The sequence below is a fragment of the Enhydra lutris genome, unplaced genomic scaffold (genome assembly GCF_002288905.1).
Source record: "Enhydra lutris kenyoni isolate GAN:26980312 unplaced genomic scaffold, ASM228890v2 scaffoldscaffold8, whole genome shotgun sequence".
Classification (NCBI taxonomy): domain Eukaryota; kingdom Metazoa; phylum Chordata; class Mammalia; order Carnivora; family Mustelidae; genus Enhydra; species Enhydra lutris.
The window spans coordinates 26,628,517-26,651,660 of record NW_019154092.1 but is presented as its reverse complement, the minus strand read 5'-3'; the positions used below and the strand labels follow the sequence as shown (position 1 = coordinate 26,651,660).

At 41.3% G+C, this 23,144-nt stretch overlaps 1 protein-coding gene across 1 annotated transcript in view; it reads right to left on the bottom strand.

The window, feature by feature from the left end:
• Window positions 1–22,272, bottom strand: part of LOC111142639 (ring finger protein 125) — a 35,879-nt gene extending 13,607 nt beyond the window's left edge. The window contains exons 1-4 of the mRNA XM_022495951.1: window positions 22,109–22,272; window positions 6,988–7,141; window positions 3,025–3,119; window positions 787–877 (exon numbers count right to left, since the gene is read on the bottom strand). Coding sequence (XP_022351659.1) covers window positions 787–877; window positions 3,025–3,119; window positions 6,988–7,141; window positions 22,109–22,272 — 504 coding nt within the window. The remainder of the gene's footprint in view (window positions 1–786; window positions 878–3,024; window positions 3,120–6,987; window positions 7,142–22,108) is intronic.
• Window positions 22,273–23,144: the final 872 nt, after the last annotated feature.

The following is a 23,144-nucleotide window of genomic DNA, read 5'->3' as shown; positions in this document are numbered from 1 at the left end:
GAGGATGTACCCAGAACCACCCTGCCTTCCTTCACAACTATACAAAAATGAAAATTATCAAAGCCACACTGCAAAGTAGAACTAAAATGCCAGGCTGAAAAGAAAAAAAAAGGAAGCATCACAATGAACTAGGAAATGATGAGCAATATGTACAGGTAAATACTCAGACTATGAAATGAAACAATAAACTGAATAAGATGAGTAACTTTCTACTTTTCATTTCTAATAAACTGTCATGATATCCTTATTTGTATTTTTTTTTTAAAGATTTTGTTTATTTATTTGACAGACAGAGATCACAGGTAGGCAGAGAGGCAGGCAGAGAGAGAAGGGGAAGTAGGCTCCCTACTGAGCAGAGAGCCCGATGTGGGGCTTGATCCTAGGACCCTGGGATCATGACCTGAGCCAAAGGCAGAGGCTTTAACCCACTGAGCCACCCAGGCGCCCCCCCATTTGTATTATTAAAAAATGTTTTTTACTTAGGATGTGACTACGGTTAGTATACTTATGTTGGATCTTAGCTATGTATTTCGGATCTTCTTAGTTGATTATGCCCGTAATTATGTGTAAGAGAGAATGTCTAAGTTCATAAACGAAAGAATGATTGCACATTAGTAATTCTTGCCACTTTCAATTCAACACCTTCGCATATCATTAACAGTCTCGGAATTATCACAACCTTGACATAAACTATCCTTTAGAACTATGAGTAGAAGCCTACTCAATGATTTCTAGTATATATTACACACAGACATTACAGAAATGTCTAGTAATGGAATTCCTTACCACAGACCTCCTTTCTGATCTGTGATGAGTAATACAGTGATCCAGCAAGCTCTCTTCTTCCAACTCCCTCTGACAAAATGGACACACACACCTGGAAATCGCACAGAATAAAAAAATTACTAACATTGTCGGCATTTAACTAAAGGTAAAAAATAGAATGTACGCAGATCTAGTTCCCAGCCCTCGTTCTTTCCGATTTGACATTACTTTTCCAATCAGATAATGGGCAGGTGCCTACGTTTTTTCTCGTGAGAAAAGTAAGTATCCTCATAGGGACAGGATAGAGAAACAGTTAAATAAACTGAACATGAAGCACTTCATTCTCTTCAGAAGAGAAGCGCAGACGGAGCTCCCACTGACTGAGAAACTCGGGGATCACATGACCCAGCTGTCCCTGGGTTACTTTTTCTGTTTCTTTTTTTCCCTCCCTTTCCTAATTCAGGTCACACAACTGGGTGTTACTTGTTCTCCAGTTTCACCAAGCATCTGTAACTACCGGGGTAGCTAAGGAGTATTTGTCCCTTAGACTGTGCTGTCCACTACAGGAGCCTGTAGCCATATATGTCTACTGGTACTTGAAATGTGGCTACTGAAATTGAGTTATGCTGGAAGTACAGAATACACAATGAGTTTCAGAGGCTTAATATTAAAAGAGGAGTAAAATATTTCAATAATGTTGATTATCAATTACATGTTCAAATGATTGTATTTAAGCTATGCAGTTAAATAAAATACACTAAAAATTAACTTCACTGTTTCTTTTTACTTTTTTAGTGTGGCTATGGGAAAATATGAAATTACCTATCTGTTCTATTGGACAGTGCTGCCTTAAACTCCTAGGGACAATATGGAGGCTTGGAATTTTTTGCTCACTTTCCATCATAGACACAACTTCCTGTTCCCTGACACTTGTACTCCAGATAAGCTCCCTGTGTTAAGAATTTTTAAAAATTTCAATTATGTACTAATAACTTCTTTTATAAAGCAAAGATTTCTACCTTTGATGCAAATATTAATTTATCTTCTAAGACTGATTAATCAAAACCCCTTCTCATTTTCTGTTATTTTAATTTTTTATTATCAATTCTAATTAGCAGAAGAAATTAGGATTTAAATGAGCTCACATATATTTTTAAATTTTCATGAAGCCTATCAACCTTACAATCAAACCCACACCTTTTCTTAGCCCAGTTATTATCCTTCCTTCTTACTGGTCCTTGCAGCCAATCTAACAGAATTCATACTCTGCTTTGAGCTAAAATCCTCACTTAAATTTATAACATCACGGTATAAAACTAATCCTACAATAAAGAATACACGTACAAAGCAATATCTAGTAAAACAAAAGGAAGTATGGCAATCTTTTAGACTTTCCGGCTAGGAAATTTACGCTTTGAGTGTATTTTCTTAAATAATGAAGACTAGCATTTTCCTTCAGGAGAGAGAAAAAGAAAATCACACTCCTACTGCATACCACTATTTGTAACTGAGCTTGTAAGGAGATTTAATGGTTTCCAAGCCATTAGCCTATGTAGGGAAACACCAATCATTTCCTTATTTTGTTGGGAGAGAGACTCCAAACTTTGCAATTATAGGATAGGTCATGGCCTAGCAGGATAGTAATGGCCCAGATTCATTTCTCTTTTTTTTTAAGGAAAAACAAATAATGATCAATATTCTCCACTGCCCCTACTAACCACATCCATCCTTCCTCCAGCCCCATAAAAGATTACCCACCAAAAAGTACCGAGTTCAGGATGCCTGGCCCAGGCCTGTTCTTCCTTGCTAGACTATATACTGAGATGTCACTTCCTACCTTCTAAAGCCAAACCAGCAAAACCAGAGGAAAGGAGCAGTGGCAGTGGAAGGGTGAAAAAGAAAAGGCTCTGAACCAGGACCGACTTAAAGCCATTAGTCAGAAAGCAGAGCCTTGAGGAACTTGGACAGTTCCACATTCTATTTTTGGATCTTCCTTAATGCAAACTTGTCTGAGGAAGTTCTCCCAATCTCTCCAGCACTCGGTTGGTTCCCCTCATGAAATATTTTTTAAATAGAGAAAGCAAAATTCTTTCACAGTTATTGCCATTAACAAATGACTACCAACAATAGGTGTATGGTTCAGAGCCTAATTATTACTCCATACATATGTTCACAATAGGAAGGTTAGCCTGTCCAGCCTATTAACTTCTTTACAGGCAAATCAAGTTTAACATTTAACTACATTGTATCAAAACAAACCTGGTTGTGGTCTCCCCAAGTTCCTGCAGCGGTCCATATTTATCTATATACTTCTCACAAGATCTTATGTGTGCCCTCATTTCGCTGAGGCAAACCTATATAAAAGCAAATTCAAAATAAAGTCCCTGTTGAAAAGGGGCTCAATGAAGTCTTATGTGATCCAGCTTTATGACTTTCATTATTGCAAATAAGGTCATAGCAATGGGTCAGCTGATTGAAAGGATGTATTCCTGACAAGAGTAAAACAAAGTTAAGGCATTATCAAGAATAACACTTTACAAATGTTTCTAGTACTTAGAAGACCCAAATGTTGAGTTCTTGAGTTTGTTCTTCTAGAAAGCATATTTTTTAAATTTTATTTTTATTTTTAGAATATTTATTTATTTGAGAGAGAGAGCAAGCACACACATGCCTGAGCAGTGGGAGCAGCAGAGGGAGAGGGAGAGAGACTCCTCAAGCTAACTCCACACTGAGCACAGAGCCTGATGCAGGGCTCCATCCTAGGACCTGAGATCATGACCTAAGCCAAAATCAAGAGTCAGATGCTTAACGGAATGAACCACCCAGGCTACCCTAGAAAGCGTATGTTTTTTAAAGTGGAAAGACAGGGCACCTGGGTGGCTCAGTCGGTTGGGCGTCTGCCCTCGGTCAGGTCATGATCCCAGGGTCCTGGCATTAAGTCCCACATTGGCCTCCCTGCTCAGTGAGGAGCTTGCTTCTCCCTCTCCCTCAGCTTCTCCCTCTCCCTCTACCCCTTCCTTCTGCTCATGCTCTCTCTCAAATAAATAAATAAAATCTTTAACAACAACAAAAAATGAAGTGGAAAGACATATTAACTCAAATTTACTTTTTTTGGACACCATTACCAAACTTGGTGATGGTAAGAAGTGAGAAAGAGAAAGGGGAGAGGGGAAAGAGATCAAGCAAGATGGAAGGGGGAAAGAAGTGAGAAGAGACAGAAAGGAAAAGAGAGATAAAGAGAACCAATAGATGCATTTTAATTTTAAAGATGGCCATAGTAAGTAAAAGGAAATCCTGTGCCTCGGGGAAGGATATAAATACCACGGTTTTATAATATATCCAGCAGTATTACATAATTCACAATACACAGTATACTTAATGACCCCATTAAGAGCAAACATAAAAGACCGCTCTTACAGTTCATTTTTACCAAGGCAGAATAAAGAGCCCTTGTTCCTCCAGATATACATTCGGAGATCCTCACCATGAGCGATCTGTGGCTAAATAACACAGCCTACTAAATGTTTCATTAGAAACTCTGATAAGATCTTGCACTAAAGGAAGCTTTGCATAGCTGTGGTAAGGTGGTCCACCCACCCTGCTTTATTTTGCTTGAGCTACGGAAGTTAAACCTCAAACATGAAATCTACCAGTCAAGGAAACTGTTATGATTGCTTAACAAAAGACAAAACTAAGAGCAAGTGGAAAAATGAAAACAAATCCTTGCTTTACCAATATCCACCTAGGCCCCATTGAGGTAGCTGCCTTAAACACACAGTTTTCCAAGCTTTCAAATCCAGCTTTGCTCATCAATTCTCCCGCATCTCTATTACTTTTCTTAAAAGTGCCTTTCTTCCTCTTTGTATTCCTTGGACAACAAAGATAAGCAAGCGTTTTTTTTTGTTGTTGTTGTTTTTTTGTTTTTTTTTAGCAAGCATTCTTGATACAAATTAGAAATCATGGCGTGTCTAGACACAAAATTATAGAAGACACTGTAAGAGATGGCAGAGGAAACATAAGCCACTGTACTTGCTCTAAAGGGGCTTATCACCTAATAGAGGGGGGGAACCACACCTGGACAAGTAGACAGGAAACTGTTTGGTACTGGGGACTGCAATACTAGGAATGGAGACCTCGCCGGAACTCTGAAGAATAAAGAGAGTCTGAACATTTGATTCTAGAAGGAATGGCAATATTCCTGGCAAGAGCAGTAACATAAAAAGGAAGGGCCGGATATAAGAAACACTTTAAAGGAAAAATAAAAATACTTGTGAATAATCAGATATAAAGAGTATATCTAAAAGAGTATATCTATATATAAAAAAGGAAGGGGCTTTCTAGTTAGGATATTTGAGAGAATATCCCCGTTTCTGACAGACACCAAAGGTGCGATGAAACACTGGATGACAGAATACTATAGTGAGTTTGACTTTGTGCGTGTTGAATTTTATATGATGACAAAAAACACCAACGCAAAAATAAGTAATAATCTATTATTATGAGTGTAAAAAGCTACTGATTTTGAGCATTTACCATGTTCCAGACAGTGCTACAAGCCATATATATTTTATCATTTTCCCTTACAACTATTCACCATTGTGTGACACGAATGTTATCTTTTCCCTCCTTTTACAAAAAGATGAACAAAAACTTAGATAATAACGTCCCTACATCACAAATAGTGAGTGAGAGAATTCATGTTTGATCCCAGGAAGTCTGACTCCAAAGACCGCGTATACATTCTGTAGTCAGACAGCCCTGAGTCGGTTACTCGGTCTTTGATAAATATTCAAAAACTGTATCAAGCACTAACTATATGCCAGTCACTGTTCAAAGGGCTGGGTTCACACCCAGTCTCCAGTAAAACATACACAGTCCTAACCCTCATGGAACATAACTCTGGTGGGGATAACTGACGTATGTAAGTTTAAAAAATCACAAAAGCATAATTCTAAATGGTGACAAATAGTAAGTAAATAAAGCGCAGGGTACTCAGAAAGCATAACGGGCTGTGATGTCGATTAACAATAGAGAAAGTTTCTTTGAAAAAATTCAGACCCTTAACACATCATCTCACTCTTGATCTCTAGACTCCCTATGATAGTATCTTCCCGTTAGCAGTTCAAACGTTAACATATTTAAAAATTGGTGGATTCTTCTCCAAATCTGCTCCCCATCTCAGTACCTTCACCTACACCTACATGTGCCAGAAACCTAGGAGGTATTTTTGACACTGTATACTCTCATTCGGCCCCACACCCAGTCTGTTACCAATTTCCTTCAATTCTCTCCTAAGTGCCCCTTAAAAGAACCTCTTAATCCCTGCCCAATGCTCTCACCCTAATCCAGCTTCCTTACCTGACCCATCCCAATAGCCACTGCATTGGCTCCACCAATCCTGCTCTTGCCCCCTCCAAGCCATTCTCCATGCACATGAGAGAGCAGTTATCTTAAAAATAGATACCCGATCTGGAGCACCTGCGTGGCTTAGATCGTTAAATGTCTGCCTTCAGCTCAGGTCATAATCTCAGGATCCCGGGTTCAAGCCCCACATCTGGCTCCCTACTCAGCAAGGAAGTCTCCCTCTCTCTCTCTCTCTCTCTCTCTCTCTGCCTCTCCCCCCACAGCTTGTGCTCTCTCTCAGATAAACAAATAAAATCTTGATAAAAATAGATGTGTAAACCTGATTAAAAGCATACACTCTTTCCATGACTCACTACTGCATTTAGCATAAAATCTAGACTCTTTTCCACAGCCTCCCAAGACTTCACATGATCTAACCAGGCTAGTACAGTGTCAAAGGAGGGAACTCGCAACAAGGGGGACAGGATCAACACAGAGAAATACTGCAAAGTCCAGAATATAGAAGGAATTATGCCGCCAGATTTAATAATAAAGCTATTCATGGACAGGCTGCAAAAGGGTAGCAGGACAGGAGGTCAAATGATGGGGGGGGTTGGTCACGGGACTGATGGGAAGGGAGGAGATGGAGGTGGTCGGTGAAAGCATTTTGAAAAATGAGGAGATGGTAGGAGTCGGGTGCCAAGTTCACCACAGCCTACCCACACAAAATTGGAGAAAAGGCAGGGGAGAGAAACAGACAATAAACCTGAGAAAGATGGGGTAGGATGAAGCCAATGGCACAGGTGAAATGATTTGCCGCATGACAATCTTCTCAGCAGTCCAGTAACCGTGGGCACAGGCAGAAAGAGAGTCACATACCGGGGTGTCACACTCAGTGCACTTCTGGTACTCAGATTTCATTCTTTTCGCTACATCAGTTGCTGGAACTCCTTCCGAAGGAAGATAGGCCCGGCAATAAGGACAGGTCCATTTGTTGTTCTTTAGACTGGTAGCAATACAGGAACGGCAGAATCTGCCCAAAACGAACCGAGAATATGTTATTTTCCTTCAAAGGCATAAGGGAGCCGGCACTATGTGTTCCACTGTGTAAAGGGTATTTCAATGACACCTTGTACACTAGGAGCTGTGTTGTCAAGTTCACGGTGCATTTGCACCCTCAAGCCTCTTACCTTCCCAGGAAGACTGCTTTGGAGTCACACGTTCTCACCACACGCACTGCATGCGTTTGAACAGAAGGGCACACAGTGGTGAAAAGAGCATTCCGATATGCAGGATTAAAACTATAACCCAAAGGATAGCTAATGTGTTCTGTCTTTTCTCTAATCCTATTTTAACCCAAATGTTGGGGGAGGGTGGTGGAAATAGGTCTTTGCTCTGTGGGATTTTGTATGTCAGATAAGAAAAGAGCAAGAGGCCAAGGAGGCAAAATACCATGCATGCTATCCATCTTGTAACAATTTTCATGTCCTCCCCAGGTATAGAAAATTATCTAATCCAAATGACCACTATTAGGAATGTCCTCTGAGTCAAGAAATTTATTCTCTGGTTTATTTAAAGATGATCATAATAAAATCTTAACACAATCAACAGAATTCACAGAAAATCTGGACCTCTTTATAGGATCTGTTGAAGGCTAAGTGCGTACAAATGTAAAAATGACATTTAGAAAAGTTATACACATTAGAGTGACTTGAGAGCTCTTAAGATACTCACCATATACTATCTATCTGGGAGTATTACTATATGGCAAAAGTTAAGCTTTTTTAAAATTTAAATATACTGGGGCACCTGGGTAGCTCAGTTGGTTAAGCATCTGCTTTTGGATCAGGTCATAATCTCAAGGTCCTGGGATCAAGTCCCACAATGGGTTCCCTGCTCAGCAGCGAGTCTGCTTCTCCCTCTGCCTCTTCCCACCCCTTGCTTTCTCTCCCTTTCTCTCTGTGCCAAATAAATAAATAAATCTTTAAAAAAAAATTAAATATACGATATATATTGAAATCTTCACATATCAGAGGTACATAGCTCATTGAAATTTCCCAAACTCAACTCTCAAATGTATTAGCCATGACCGATGACGCTTAAAAGAACGCTCTTCTGCATCTGTTATAAAATTCTTATATGCACACAAAAGATGCTGACATTTGCACTGTTCTTGAGGCATCTGCTTGATGTTTATGTCTGTCCAGCATCCATTTCCTCTTTTTCTTGCAACAGTACCCTGATTTCACTCTGCAGGAACTGTTCCTCTTATAGAAGATACAATCTGGTGGGACCTCAGTCAAGGGGCCCACAATCCCCTGCTGAAGACAAAGATCTGAGTCCTCTGCCATCTTCCACTTATTCTGTACTTCAAGTGATGAACTCCAAGTTCTAAGACACAATCTGCCCTTGCATTTCTCTGAGTCCCTGAGAAGTGGTTCTCAGAGTGTAGTCTTGATGATGACAAAAAATATCAAGCAAAAATAAGTAATAATCTATTATTATGAATCTCTTATATTACAAGAGGTTCAGATGCTCAAGTTGTAACCCTCATACAACATCTAGGGTTCTGACATGAATTACTCATTTACATGATGTAGGGGCAAGCAGATGACACTTTGTTTTCTTGGTGAACAAAAGTCTTCCCCTTTCCTCACAACTTACTCGAGTTTTATAACAATACAAACAGAAGATATTGGTGTCGAGCCCTGTGGCGGGTGCTGATGGACATGATCTTGTTTAGCTCTCAGAGTGATCCTAACATGCTGCTTTGCTCTCTCCTCACCTGACTGGAGGCAAACAGACGTTCAGAAATGGAACAATTTGCCATGTTTACACAGCCTGAAGACAGCAGTACTGTGAACCTCGCACAGCTTCAGAAGAGGCTCAAAAAGTATGAGGGGAAAGTCCCCAACTTACAATGGTTCCACTTAGGATTTTTTGACTTTATGGTGATTCAAAAACGATCCTCATTCATTAAAAACTGTATTTCAATTTTTGAATTTTGAGCTTCTCCTGGTTGGCAGTAAATCCTCTTCTCTCCATGCTGGGCAGCTCCCAGCCAGCCATGCAGATGAGCAACGGATACGCTTGCTACCACTCTACACCCATCCAACCGTTCTGCCTTCTACTTTCACTACTGTAGTCAACACATTAACAAAATACTCAATACTTTTATTATGATATAGGCTTTGTGTTAGATGATTTTGCTGAACTGTGGACTAGTGAAGTGTTTTGAGCTATTTAGGGTTGATGAGGCTAAGTTAGGATGTTTGGTAGGTTAGGTGTATTAAATGCATTTTTGACTCACTTTAACTTAGGATATGAATTCATCAGGACATAACTCCACTGTGAGTCGAGAAAGATCTGCAGTCCTTTTTTTTTTTTTTTTAATACAAATTTTTGTTTATTTATTTGACACAGAGAGAGAAACGGTGAGAGAGGGAACACAAGCAGGGGTAGTGAGAGAGGGAGAAGCAGTCTTCCCGCTGAGCAGGGAGCCCAATGTGGGGCTTGATCTGAGGACCCTGGGATCATGACCCGAGGTGAAAGCAGACGCTTAATGACTGAGCCACCCAGGTGTCCCGTACCTGTAGTCCTTTTTAAGTCACCACAATTCCTCCCAGTGACAAGCAGAAGCAGCAAACCTATTAGACTGAGGATGTACCTGTATAAACCAGTCAAGTCTGTAGAGAGTACATTTCTACTGTCATTTTGTAAATGCTTTTGCACCTGTTTTTGTAGCTACAACTGGTAACTACAACAACGGAAACGCCTACTAGATACACATGAAAAGCAGCACACTTACGGCATCTTAAAAAAAATCAAGTCCCTCACTGTAACTCCCTTACGTTTGCACAATGGTGTTACATGTGGCATGAACCCCCCAAATGAGCATTAGACAGACATTACTACACTCTATGAGAATACTAGTTGCAAATCATATAGAGCAGTCAATTAGCTGTACCCATTTTAACAAAAGCGATTATTAAATGGAGAAAACACATCAAGACTAAGGTGTTTTGGGACAGACTGAACTTGCTGGTTATGAGTTACATAAAAACCATGACTTTTTAAAGTGTTACCAGTAAGGAGAGGAATGGATGCCACTGCAGCTTAAGTCTCGGTTTTTGGGGTGCAGAAATGAGATTGCAGAATCGCTTAGTTCAAAAAAATCTGAGGTTAAAAGTCTCCCATTAGAGGTACAGTTACCAAATTCAAGTCTTGTGAACGGGAGAATTTAATATCCTTACTCTGGTACATTAGCATACAAAGTATGTTTAAGTGATCAAACATTAAATGAATTGTCTAATTAGAATCAGGGCTATTCAGGTTTAGGTAGTGTGTGTGTGTGTGTGTGTGTGCGGGCGTGCTATTTAACAAGGTACAAAACAAGATAACTCAAAAATACAATCTCTTGGAAAGCAAACTGGTGCAACCACTCCGGAAAACCATATGGAGGTGCCTCAAAAAGTTAAAAATAGAGCTACCCAATGAGCCAGCAACTGCACTACTAGGTATTTATCCAAAGGATATAAAAATAGTGATTCAAAGGGACACCTGCAGCCCGATGTTTATAGCAGCAATGTCCACAAGAGCCAAACTATGGAAACAGTCCAGAAGTCCATCAACCAATGAATGGATAAAGAAGCCTGGGTGGCTCAGTCCGCTGAGCGTCTGCCTTTAGTTCAGGTCATGATCCTGAGGTCTGGGATCGAGCCCCACATTGGGCTCCCCGCTTGGTGGGGAACCAGCTTGTCCCTCTCCCTCTGCTTTCCACTCTGCCTACTTGTGTTCTATCTCTCTGTCAAGTAAATTTTAAAAAAACTTCAAAAGAAAAAGATGTGGTGTGTCTACACACACACACACACACACACACACACACACACACACACACAGGAATATTATGCAGCCATCGAAAATGAAATCTTGCATTTGCAACGACGTGGATAGAACAAGAGTGTATTATGCTAAGCAAAATAAGCCAGTTAGGGAAAGACAAATACCATATGATTTTACTCATATGTGTAATTTAAGAAACAAAACTGATGAACATAGGGGAAGGGAAGGAAAAAAAATAGGATAAAAACAAAGAGGGAGACAAACCATAAGAGACTCTTAATCTCAAGAGACAAATTGACAGTTGCTGGAGGGGAGGTGAGTGGGGAATGGGGCAACTGGGTGATGGACATTAAGGAGGGCACTTATTGGGATGAGCTCTGGGTATTATATGCAACTGATGAATCACTAAATTCTAAGCCCAAATTAATCATACACTGTAGGTTAACTAACTTGAATTTAAACAAAACAAACAAAAAGAAAACAAAGTATAGAAATATATATATATATATATATATATATGATGAGCTATTTATAGGTTTACAGATGTATAAAAACATCAAAAAAGATAAAAAAAAGAACATTTACCTACTTTTTGGAGAAATGAGAACTAGAAGAAGAGGTGGATATGTGATAGAAATAAAAAAGAACATTTACCCAGGTTTTTTTTTTTTTTTTTTTTTTTTTTTTGAGAAACAGGAATGGGAAGGAAGAGGTGGGTATTGTCACTGTCAAATTTCGAGTTTAAAATCCTATGGCCGTGTCATCTACAAAATAAATGATCCTTTAAAAAGTGAATCACCTATAATCACTTGGGATAAATGGTCTGGTAGTTTTTTATAAAACAAAATATACAGGCATCCTTTGGTCCTGCAATACCAAGCCCACGTATTCATTAAATAAAAAGAAATGAAAACACACGTCTCTTTGTACAAGAATATTAATAAGGAATGTATTTACAACAGCCCCAAACTGGAAATAACCCCAGTGTCCATTAACAAGAAAATGAATTAGCAAACTGGAGCAAATTCCTACAATGGAACACCACACAGCAATAAAAAAAATAACAAATTACTAATATACACGGCAACATGGATGAACCTCAAAGACATACTGAGTGAAAGAAGCCAGACACAACAGAGCACAGTCTGTATAATGCCACTGATACGATGTTCTTGAACAGGCAAAACTGATCCAAGGTAAAGAAAAAAATCACAATGGCTCCTGTGGGGATATATGGACAGGGACTGGCTGGAAAGGGACATGAGGGAACTATCTGGGGGTAAGGAAAATATTTTATATCTCATAGGGGTTATACTTAGGATGTGTTCATTTCAGTACATGTGTAATTTACCTTAAAAATAACAAAGTCTGGTTAATAATATATAACTTTTTAAAAAAGATTTTATTTATGAGATAGAGAAAGAGCGAGCAAGCGAGAGAGAGAACATAAGCTGGGGGACAGAGGGCGATGGAGAAACTGGCTCCCTATTGAGCAGGGAGCCCGATGTGGGGCTCCATCCCAGGACCCCAGGATCATGACCTGAGCCAAAGGCAGATGCTTAATCGACTGAGCCACCCAGGTGCTCCAATATTGTGTATCTTGATATAAGAAGGAAATAGAATGTGCTGATCATCGTAACCTACTCTGAAATGCATCCAAAAAAGAGGAATTGATGATGGGTAGGTATGTGATAAAATGAGAGAAAAAAGCAATATAGCAAAATTGGTAATTGTAGAATCTAGGTAGTGAATATATAGTTGTTCACTGTACATTCAACTTAGCTCTACGTTTAAAATTTTTCATAATAAAATGTTAGAGGGAAAATGTTAGAAAAATTAACCACCTTACTATGACTTTAATTTTCTTTACTCCTGAGAAAAACTGTGTTGTAAAATTAGGAAGGGAAATGTCTGGAGGGTAAGAGGCCTGAAATTTTTAATGGAACATGAGGAGAAAAACATTAAAAAATATATTTTTAAGGGCATTCAAATTCAGTGTGAGGAAAAGATTATACTGCATTGATGATTAGTTAAATAAACATAAAGAACAGAACAATTTTGAATATAATAAAGGGCTGAGGAGAGAAAATATAAACCATCTAAAACTGGGTATGTGTAGCTTTTAGCAAGAACAGTTAATCCATGGTTCTAGAGAAGATTATGAGAGAATATATAAAAGTACACAAACATCCCTAGACCCACCCATGTAAGCATTCATGCACTGGTGAAACTTTTAGCAAGAGCTTACTACTGACAGCTTACATCATGTCAGGGATGAAACTGTGGCAGTGCCTAAGGTCCCTGCTCTCTAGATTTCTAGAATGAGGCAGGAGGGCTAAACAAACAGATTGGCAAATGATAAATCCTTTGAGACGAAGAAAACATTTGACCATGAAAATAGAGTGAGGGGGGCAAGGGGAGCATTTAGATGGGTGGTTCCTGAGATGATATTTGAAGGCACCCCTCTAAGGAAGATCTGGGAATGGTTTTCCAAACTGAAAACAAAGGGTACAAAAGATAGGGACCATCCTGTTGAGATACAGAAAGCCAGCATGCTTGAAAGGCAAGGGGCCCCAGGGAGAGTAAATGGAGATGTTGGAGGGGGAGTGAAGTGGACAGGAGACAGAGCATTAAGCCTTAACTCAGGGTGATGGATAGGTACTTGGACGGTTTTAAATAGGAGGGTGACACAGTTTGATTTACATTACATGGATCACTCTGATTCTTGTGTAAAGAACAGATTACAGAGGTACAAGAGCCACAGCAGTGAGGAGCTCAGGTTTAAGCCATTGGAAGAGTCAGTTCAAGAAAGGATGATGGCTTCGACCAACAAAGTAACAGGAAGCAGTGTAAGTGGTCAGACAGATTTAGGATTTATTTTGGAAGTGAGGCAAAGGGACTTACAACATACCAAATGACAACAAACACATTATACTAAGTGAGAAAAGTCAAACACAAAAGTCAAAACAAGAGTCAAAAAAAAGACTACTTATTGTAGGATTCCAAAACTTAGTGACAGAAAACAGATGGGGTTGTTGGAGCCAGGGGCTTTGGGAGGGGATTGTGCACAACAGATTTGAAGGAACTTTTTAGGGTAATGGAATTAACTGTTCTAGATCTCGTGAGTGGAGGAAGTTATATAATTACCAAAACTCCTCGACTTACACACTTCGTATGAATTATACTGTAACACTTCAATAAAACTGAAAAACAACACAACCAAACAAAAATGCCCCAGTGACAACAGGCCAGAAACCACCAGCGCATGAAACAGATCACAGAAATACACACAGCTCAGAACCATTCAGAATCTTGCTGGCCTCCCTCCTCCACCACTCCAGGCACAGAGTAGTTACGTGGTAAATTCAAATAACTGAAGCAGTTATGCGGAACGGATCAAAGGAGCATTTTCTGGGCAGGGCCCAACATTTACATTAATAAGGAAGAGCATAAGGGTGCTGGGTCCTTCTGAAAGAACCTAAGGGATAGAAATGAACACAAACCTAAGGAGATAAGAGATTCCCATTTGTCTCCCCCTTCTCCACCTTCATAAGGTGGCTGAGAATGATGAAATGAGGAGAATGAGGAGAAATTAGATGAAAAAAGCTGAGGATAGAAGTCAATTATTTTTTTTTTTTAGACCAATTCAATGTTTTCAAAAATTCTGAGTTGCCATTGCTTTAATATTAGATTTTGTGGGGTGTCCGGGGTCTTAGGCTTCGTGGTGGGTGTGGAGCCTGCTTAAGATTCCCTTTCCCTCTCCCTCTGTCCTATTCCACCTAAAAATTAAAAAAAAAAAAAAAAAAAAAAAAATCAGATTTTACAACTAAACCCAAATTTCTGGCTTCTTTTAAAAGCTAGTCTTCTCCAACTCTGGACTCAATTCCCATGTGGTCCCATGGGCTGGCACCCCCCATCCTGTTGAGGACTCATCCTCCACATTCATTTACATCACCTGGCAGTTTGCAGCTCCTGAAGACCTGAATTAGGAACTGGATAATGACTCTATGAACTTTGAAACCAGATGGAAACTTAAATACCCCACTCCCTTTGATAATTTTATTAGCCCCTTTCTATTTCCCTAAATTAAGTGATTATCAATAAAAACCCTTTTATAATGAAGAGATCAGCAAAGCACTGTAGAAAAATGAGGAAAGGCTTGCTGAGGACACTGGGTAAAATTAGGCATCCAATCTTAGGAGGTAAAACTGAACCCTAAGTATTGTAAATTTAAGGAAGGAAGGGATGCATTAGGGACTCCATGGGTCTAGCATTAGACGGGCAAAATAAGTATTCAGACATGGTTCCCAAATACGGCTCTGCAAAAGCCACTGGCGACATGAGGTCAATGTAACATTTTATTTATGTTCTCAACACTAGGCTGCCTGCTGAATGGATACGAAGCCCTCAAGAAGGGCTTCATGAACTTTAAACAGAATAAGGAGAATTATTATTGTTATTGTTATTCTAAGTGATAAGAGTCTCACACTAAAATATTCCAGTGTAAGGCGATAAACACACACGCACACACACACACACACACACACACACACACACCCCACACACACTCCCCCTTGGCCTGCAGGTCAGCCTAGACAGCCCTGAGCACAGCTATTCCTAGAGCAAAGCCCTCCAGCTCCCCACTGCCCCTGAGATTTCCTTTGATGTTATTTCTGCATTCAGTTAGGTTCCAGAGTCCATCCTGGGACTCATTTAGCCTTCAAAGACTCTGCATATTTCTACACAGCATTATGTGTTGATTTAAAATTTAACCCCTTCGAGACAACTGTATTTCCTTTAACTTAAAATCTTAGCAGGGTGCCTCTCTAGAACCTTCAAATGTGGTCCTCAACTTGCTGTATTTTACTGTCAATTAAATAGGGTTAGCTAAAGCTGTGCTTCAAACTTTAAAGTGAATATAAATCACCTGAACATCCTATTAAAATGCAGATTCTGATTTAGTAGGTGGGAGATGGGGCCCAAAATTCTACAATGCTGCCGGTCCGCGGGGCCGGTAGCCAAGTTCTAAGGAAAATCTGGGCATAAAACTCCATCTGCTACATTATTTAGGTTCTGTTTGTTAGAGAATACATAACTTAATAGATCACTAATATTTAATTTGCCTGTGACAATACTAATGTTACTAAATAAACACACAGCGGTCCAACGACCAGAGGAGGTAAATTTCAGGCCAGCTTAATTACATCTTTCTGAAATTCTCAGTAATCCAAGGACAGATGAGCAACCCCATAAAAAGAATGGAGGTCAGAAACTATCATGGGACTCCTATCTATTACTCAACCACAGAGCATCCGTTGGCTGGCACTGTAGAATGGCTGTCCTCGCTTGAAGGGCATTCACCAAAGTATTCCAACTGCATGGTATTTTGGAATCACCCATTAATTCAATGGATACTGAACACCCACTAAGCGCCAGGCCCTGAAGGAGTGGCAATGTAGAAAGCAGCATTCCTTTCCTAGAGCAAAGGCTCACCAGAGTTTTGGGACCTTGAGGGTACCAAAGACTCTCACCACCCCATTTTAAGTGATGCTTACCCAAGCACCCTGGGAGGAGGAAGCATTCTATATACATTTGTTTTAGCATCAGAAGCCTAGATGTTCATATTTAAACTTCAAGTTTCGTCTTGAAGTCAAGTCACAGGTCAAGTAATATGTCAATGTAAGTGGAAATCAGATGGAAACTTCCACAACATTCCACCTCTTCAATTCAACTCCCTGCATCTGTGCCCCTTTAATGCCCTACATCCCATGAAATGGATGAACCGTCCATTCTCCTGCTAAGGCCAAACCTTCCCCTGGCCCCCAACTCCTGCTGCAATTCCCAGCTCCTCTCTCCTACTCAAGGGCATTGCTCCTGAAAGTTTCTCTTCTCCTGTGCATCAGTTTGCCTCTCCCTATTGGGTCATTTCCATAACCATACAGAATATTCCATTTTCCTTCTCTTAAAAAAAATTTTTTTTTTTAAAGAAAACTCTTTTGATCCCACTTCTCCTTTCAGCTATTACCCAAATTCTCTTCTTCGCTTTGCTTCTCAACTCCATGAAAGGGCCTTCCACGCTCCCTGTCTGTGGCTCCTGTGATCGATCATGAACCCACTTCTCTCCCCAAGCGGTGGGGCCCACCATCCCACTGAAACTGCTCTTCTCAAGGTCCCCAAGAGCCTCCACATTAAGATATCCAGTGCTCAGGGGCGCCTGGGTGGCTCAGTGGGTTGAAGCCTCCGCCTTCAGCTCAGGTCATGATCCCAGGGTCCTGGGATCGAGTCCCGCATTGGGCTCTCTGCTCAGCGGGGAGCCTGCTTCCCTTCCCCTCTCTCTGCCTGTCTCTCTGCCTACTTGTGATCTCTTTCAAATAAATAAATAAAATCTTTAAAAAAAAAAAAGATATCCAGTGCTCAATTCTCTTGTATAGAAATCTGACAGGATAATTTCATGTCTGTTGAATGTAATTAGTAATTTTAAAAATGAGGGCTTGTATTTTATATAACTTTGTTTTTTAATTTCGTTTTTCCATAATACATTTTTCATTTTATAAAATATAAAATATTTTAATATATTTATATATCTTAAAAAATAAAATACTTATATATATAAAATATAAAATAAAATATCAGCCAGCGATGGGCTGAAAACAACAAACCAAACCAAACCACACTGGTTTTTTCAGCTGATAATTTGGGAAACGCTGCTCTAAATATCTTAAAATTGCTACTCCCCCACATACTCCCTATCACATTTCCTTACTCATTTTTTTTTTATCCTTTACACCTTTCACTATGTAACAAGTGACAGACTCCTGGCTGGAATCTTGTTTATTCTCCACCTGCCGCATGAGAATGCAAACTCCAGGAGGGCAAGCAATTGTGTCTACACGCTCAGCACAGAACAGGGCAGATCTGCTGCATCGATAAATGACAGCACTCCATGAGACAGCGATCTAACCAAACAACCCATAAAAAACCAAAATGGTAAGGATGAAGTAAATGAACAAAGATTTTATTTTAAAGAACACTTTGCCGATTCCTACTGTCTGCTTGAGTGTAGTGTGTGCATGGGTGCATGACAGCCAGACTTCTTAGAAGAATTCTAAAGGGCCTATCGGAAAGCCTGATAATGATCTAATTTTTGTTTTTGATAATTTAAAAACTCGGTTGGTAGATGGGATGGTTAGTCTCCTGAGTCAACTTGGCAGGATATAGGACTCCGTTATTTAATCAAACACTTATCTAGGTGCAGCTGTGCAGGTATTTTGTAGGTGTGGTTAACACCTATAATGGGCTGACTTTAAGTAAAGAGACTATTATCCTCAATAACAAAACAATTCCTTAAAATTAGTCTTTCTCACACACGTGCGCGCACACACGCTATTGGTTGTTTCTCAGGAGAACCCTCACTAACAAATAACATACGAGCGGGTCATAAATATCTGAAATGATTAATAAAACAAGTAGCTTTATAATCTTATGTGAAAAATGAAGGCTTTGGGATTATACACCTCCTGTAAGAACGAAAGGGGCAGCAAAATGGGCAAAAGGGGGTCAAAAGGTACAAACTTCCAGTTATAAATCAGCCATGGGGCTCTAAGGTACAGAATGGTGGCTGTAGTTAAGAAGATTGTGTTGTATATTTGAAAGTTGCGAAGACAATAGATCTTAAAACGTTCTCGACACAAGAAAAATACATAACTATGTATGCTGACAGCTTGCTAGACTTTCTGTGGTGTTCGTCTTCCAGTATGTACAAAGTTCAATCATTATGTTGAATACCTGAAAACTAACATATGTCAATTACACCTTGACAACATTTAAATAAAAAGTAAAATATACTAAATTTAAAAAAAAGATTGAAAGCACTGTTGTATATTTCTGGGTCAGCTGAAAACTCATCAGGAAACTCTTGGGCCCTCCTTAGAGAAGCCCTAATTTGATGCAGCCTGTACTTGACCACAAACGGAAAGTTTTAATCTGCTTACCTCAAAGTCCTTCAGAATTATCCTCAAGAGTTTCCTTTTAAAAATTAGGAAAATTCTGTGACTTAGAGCAATTTAATCCAACTCAATTCAGTGAAGATGTGGCTCTTTGTACCTTCAGTATGCCCGTCTATACCTATTAGGTTTGCTAGACCCATTCTCAACCTCTGGGTCCTTTTAGGTAACTTCCTAATAAGCTCCAGCTCTGACCTTCCCCCAAACCCATTCTCCCAATATCTTGAGGACATTTCCATTTGGGTATCTCCCTATCAGACTACTATATACCTGACAAGCTGCATCACAGAGTTCCATTATCTCCGGAGCTGAACTCTGCCCCACTTTATCTCTGTCACCTCTTAGGGAGTTGCCTTCCACTCCTTTCTCCCCCTTTATCTATCATACCCAACTGTTCAACATATTTCCTTATAAATACTTATTTTAAACGTAAATGGATTCCCTTTCAGTTTCACTTATACAGCTTCAACTTATCAGCACCTTCCTCCCACCCACTGATAACGGAAGAAAAGGCAGAGGTAGGAAAACAGATTTCCCCAAAACAGATTTCCCCAAAATCTGTTTTAACAACTGATAAACAGAGATATGAATAAAGTCAATTTGAAATGACAGCACATTAAAATAGAACTTCTTAAATTAAAGGCCACCAAAGGAAAAAGAACCAAGCTAAAAGGAAGGCTATCTGGGACATCTCAGAAATGTCATAGGTCTATCTTTTGTAGCCCAGTTTTATTCCAAAAGAAATACAGATAAGACGTAATACCCATTCCTGGATTTTTGCTTTGTGAGACGACTTTAAAAGAACAGAAATTATGTGTTGAGTCTTTATGATGGGCCACTTTTACATTTTTTAAATACTCATATAAAAATTCCATTATTCACCATATTTTACAAATGAAGAAACAATAAAAGAGATTAAGCAACGTGGTGGTTACACAGCAGGTCTGTGGCAGGGCTGAATTCAAATCCTGCTCTCAAGCACACCATTTCTACAATTTATAGAGTGCTCATACATATTCATTCAATACATTTTTGCCATTATTAATAACTTGCTTGACCTGAAATAGGTTTCAACAGAAATCAGCATCAACAAAAGAGTTCAACAAGTTTGGAAAGTAGCTTCAATATGGGATAATATAGAGAGATTTCATTTGCTTTTCTTCATTTTCCAATATAAGATCAATGGAAGGGAGTAATTCACGTAGGAAGTACAAATGGTGTTACTAGCACTCACTACCGCCAGTGCAGAAGGAACTCTAGTTAACATTTATAAAGTGGAGGGCGCCCAAGTAAATTTGCCAAAAGGAGGAATATGGAAATTCTGCCCACAGCCAGAACAATGGACACAGATTTGTCAAAACAAAGAACAGTAAAGTGAGGGAAGGCCATTCGTCCAGCCCTTGTTGTGCTACTCCATGACTATTTTTCCAGTTGCTGGTTTCCTATTCAAACTCTAACAAAGAAAACGATTAAACAAAAGATTTAACTTTTAACACATTTTATTATCCTTTAGCAGAGGCAAAAACACTGCAAACAGCAAGTTACAGCCTTCAAAATCCAAACCAGGGAAAACAATCCCCAATCAGACAACAATCTCCAGTAACAAAGTCACCCACTTCAGTTCTACAAAAGGAACCTTCAAGACTTCATATGGATCTCTGGTGCAACTTAATGCTCATACAGACTAAATTTACCCACAGTTACCAGGAGGTTATTACCACCCTGAACTAATCAATAGGTTACACTGTTACACAATGGTACCTTGGCTTCCATCTTGGCCTTGGGATTTCTGTCAATGAGCTACATCTGGACAGCTGGGAAACAAGATCAGTAATCAGTCAGGAGGTCAATTAGACTGGAGTTTAAAGTACATAGCTGAAACAACAGGCTTTGAAAATAGAGCCACAAAATAATGACTAGGGCACTCACTATTTAAACACTGTGTGGGCTGCGTTTTTCTTCCTGGATAGCAGCAGGTTTTTCAGTGGTGCTTCTCAGTTACTAGTCTATAGGTGTCAAGGACCACCTAAGTCCTTTGAAAAACCTTTTGTGCCCTTGCATTTATAATATGGTATTTTTTTCCCCTGGTAAACCAGAAGCACTTGCTAGCCATTGCGGTATGGCCCCAGTCAGCCAAAGACATTAAGTGGGCTTCCACTGTCACTCTATGCAACTCCCCCGCCCACCCCAACATGCACACACCCGGTCGCACACCCGTGCAGCCACAGCAAGAAAGCTTCTAAGTAAACCGAGAACACGAATCCACAGATCCGACTCCCATTTCTAGTTACTCAAGCACACATTAAGGGCGTGCCAATTCTATACAGGGATTCTGTTTTCAAACTCTTTTTAGAAACTACTCGTTTTTATCTATACTTTCCATCGATTTAGGCAGACTGTAGCCTCCTGTCACTTCGTGGTTGGATTTTAAGGGCTCACTCAGGGCTTGGTGCTAACGTTCAAGTCCCCACCACACCCTGACAGGTATTTAAACTCTAACGACTACAGAGTCTCTTGGACGTTCCAATTTGAGTTGATCTTTGAGGGGCTTGAGTGTTTGTATTAGGAAAGGGAGGTGGGAGTAGAAGGCCAGTTTGCACAGATCTGTGTTTGCTCAAGAGGTAGCCTCAGTGGGCGTTCTGGACGCGTGCAGAGAGCCAGCAAAATAAATCCGACCTGGGTGGGGGGCAGTGAGGGAAGCACCTCGCGATTAACTGAGCTCAGGGGTTAACTGATCTGCAGCAGCCTACTCCCTTGTGCCCAAGCAGGTGCCGGCTGTCCGGCCAAGAGCACCTTCCCCCGCTGGTGAGCCCTAGCTCTGGCCGGTCGTTCGCCTGGGAACCCCATCCCTGGGCTCTACACCTAGGCTTCGGGAACAAGCAGCGACCGGCGGAGGGGCTGGGGGCCGGGGGGCGGGTGGTAGGGAGGCAGGAGGCGCTGCAGGGCCCGCTTGTTGCTGTTTTCGCCTCCTGAAATCCTGTGTCACCTTCCGACCGGTCATTTTTCCCGTGGCGTGGACTCCCCAGGTCCGGGCGTCTCCCTGCAGCAGCACCATTCAGGCGCGGGCTTCTGAAATCCCCCATGCCCTCGGCTCCCCTACCCCACCTCGCCCTCCCCAGAAGCGGGCGCGCAAGCCGAGTTCCCCCGGCACTTACACGTGGCCACAGCGGGCCCGGACCGGCTGGTGCAACACCTCGAGGCACACAGAACAGTCGAAGGACGTGACGGGCAGCTCGGGGTCCCCCTTGCGCTCCAGGGCCCGCGGGGCGGACGAGGCGGGGGCAGATTTGCCGCTATCGCTGCTCAGCACGGAGCCCATTGCTGCGCTTCTCGCCCAGACAACTGCCAAGAGCTCAGTGCCTGCTGCCGGTTGTTTTGTTGTCCTGCGGTAGAGGAAGGAAGTCCCGGCCCAGCTGTGATCGCCGCCTCCCAGCGCGTCCAGCTAGAGCAGCCTAGCAGCAGCCTCAGCTCCGGCGCCCAACCTCCGTCTAGGGCAGACGAGTGCGCCGCCGCCGCGCCTGGAACTGGCTTTCGCTGGCGGCCTCGGCGGAGACGTGCAGGCGGAGGCGGCAGCCGCACGGTGCGCGATGCGACAGCCCGGGCTCCTGGGAGAATTGAAACCTGAAACCTCAACTGCGGAGCCAGGGACCTGGGCCGGGCGTGAGCCTTCCCGGCGTTCGCATACATCCCCTTACCCATTCTTGCAAGTTCGAGGGAATGTGGGTCTGGTCGTGCTTTATGGGAACCAGAACCCGCTGGTAAGGTGATGATCCTGTCCGCCCTGCACTGTTGTAATCATAAAAGGCAACGAAGACCATCTATGATGGGTGCGTCTCCTAAGACTGTGCTAACCAGGACTTGAACATCGGATCAATCAATACTCCATTAATGGAGAGGTAGCATGGGGCAGGAAAAGGGTTCTGGAGACCCAGATTCGAAGCTCAACTCCAGGACAAGGATTCTAGTGCTAAATTCTACCATCCCAGTTTCCTCAGCTCACGGTCTCCTGCTGTTGCTCCGATTCCCTGCCCCAACCTCTTTTAGACATGACCAAATACATCATTTATTAAGTCACACATTTGGGCGCCTGGGTGGCTCAGTCGGCTAAGCGTCTGCCTACTGCTTGGTCACGATCTCGGGGTCCTGGGATAGAGCCCCACTTAGGGCTCCCTGCTCAGCTGGGAGTCCACT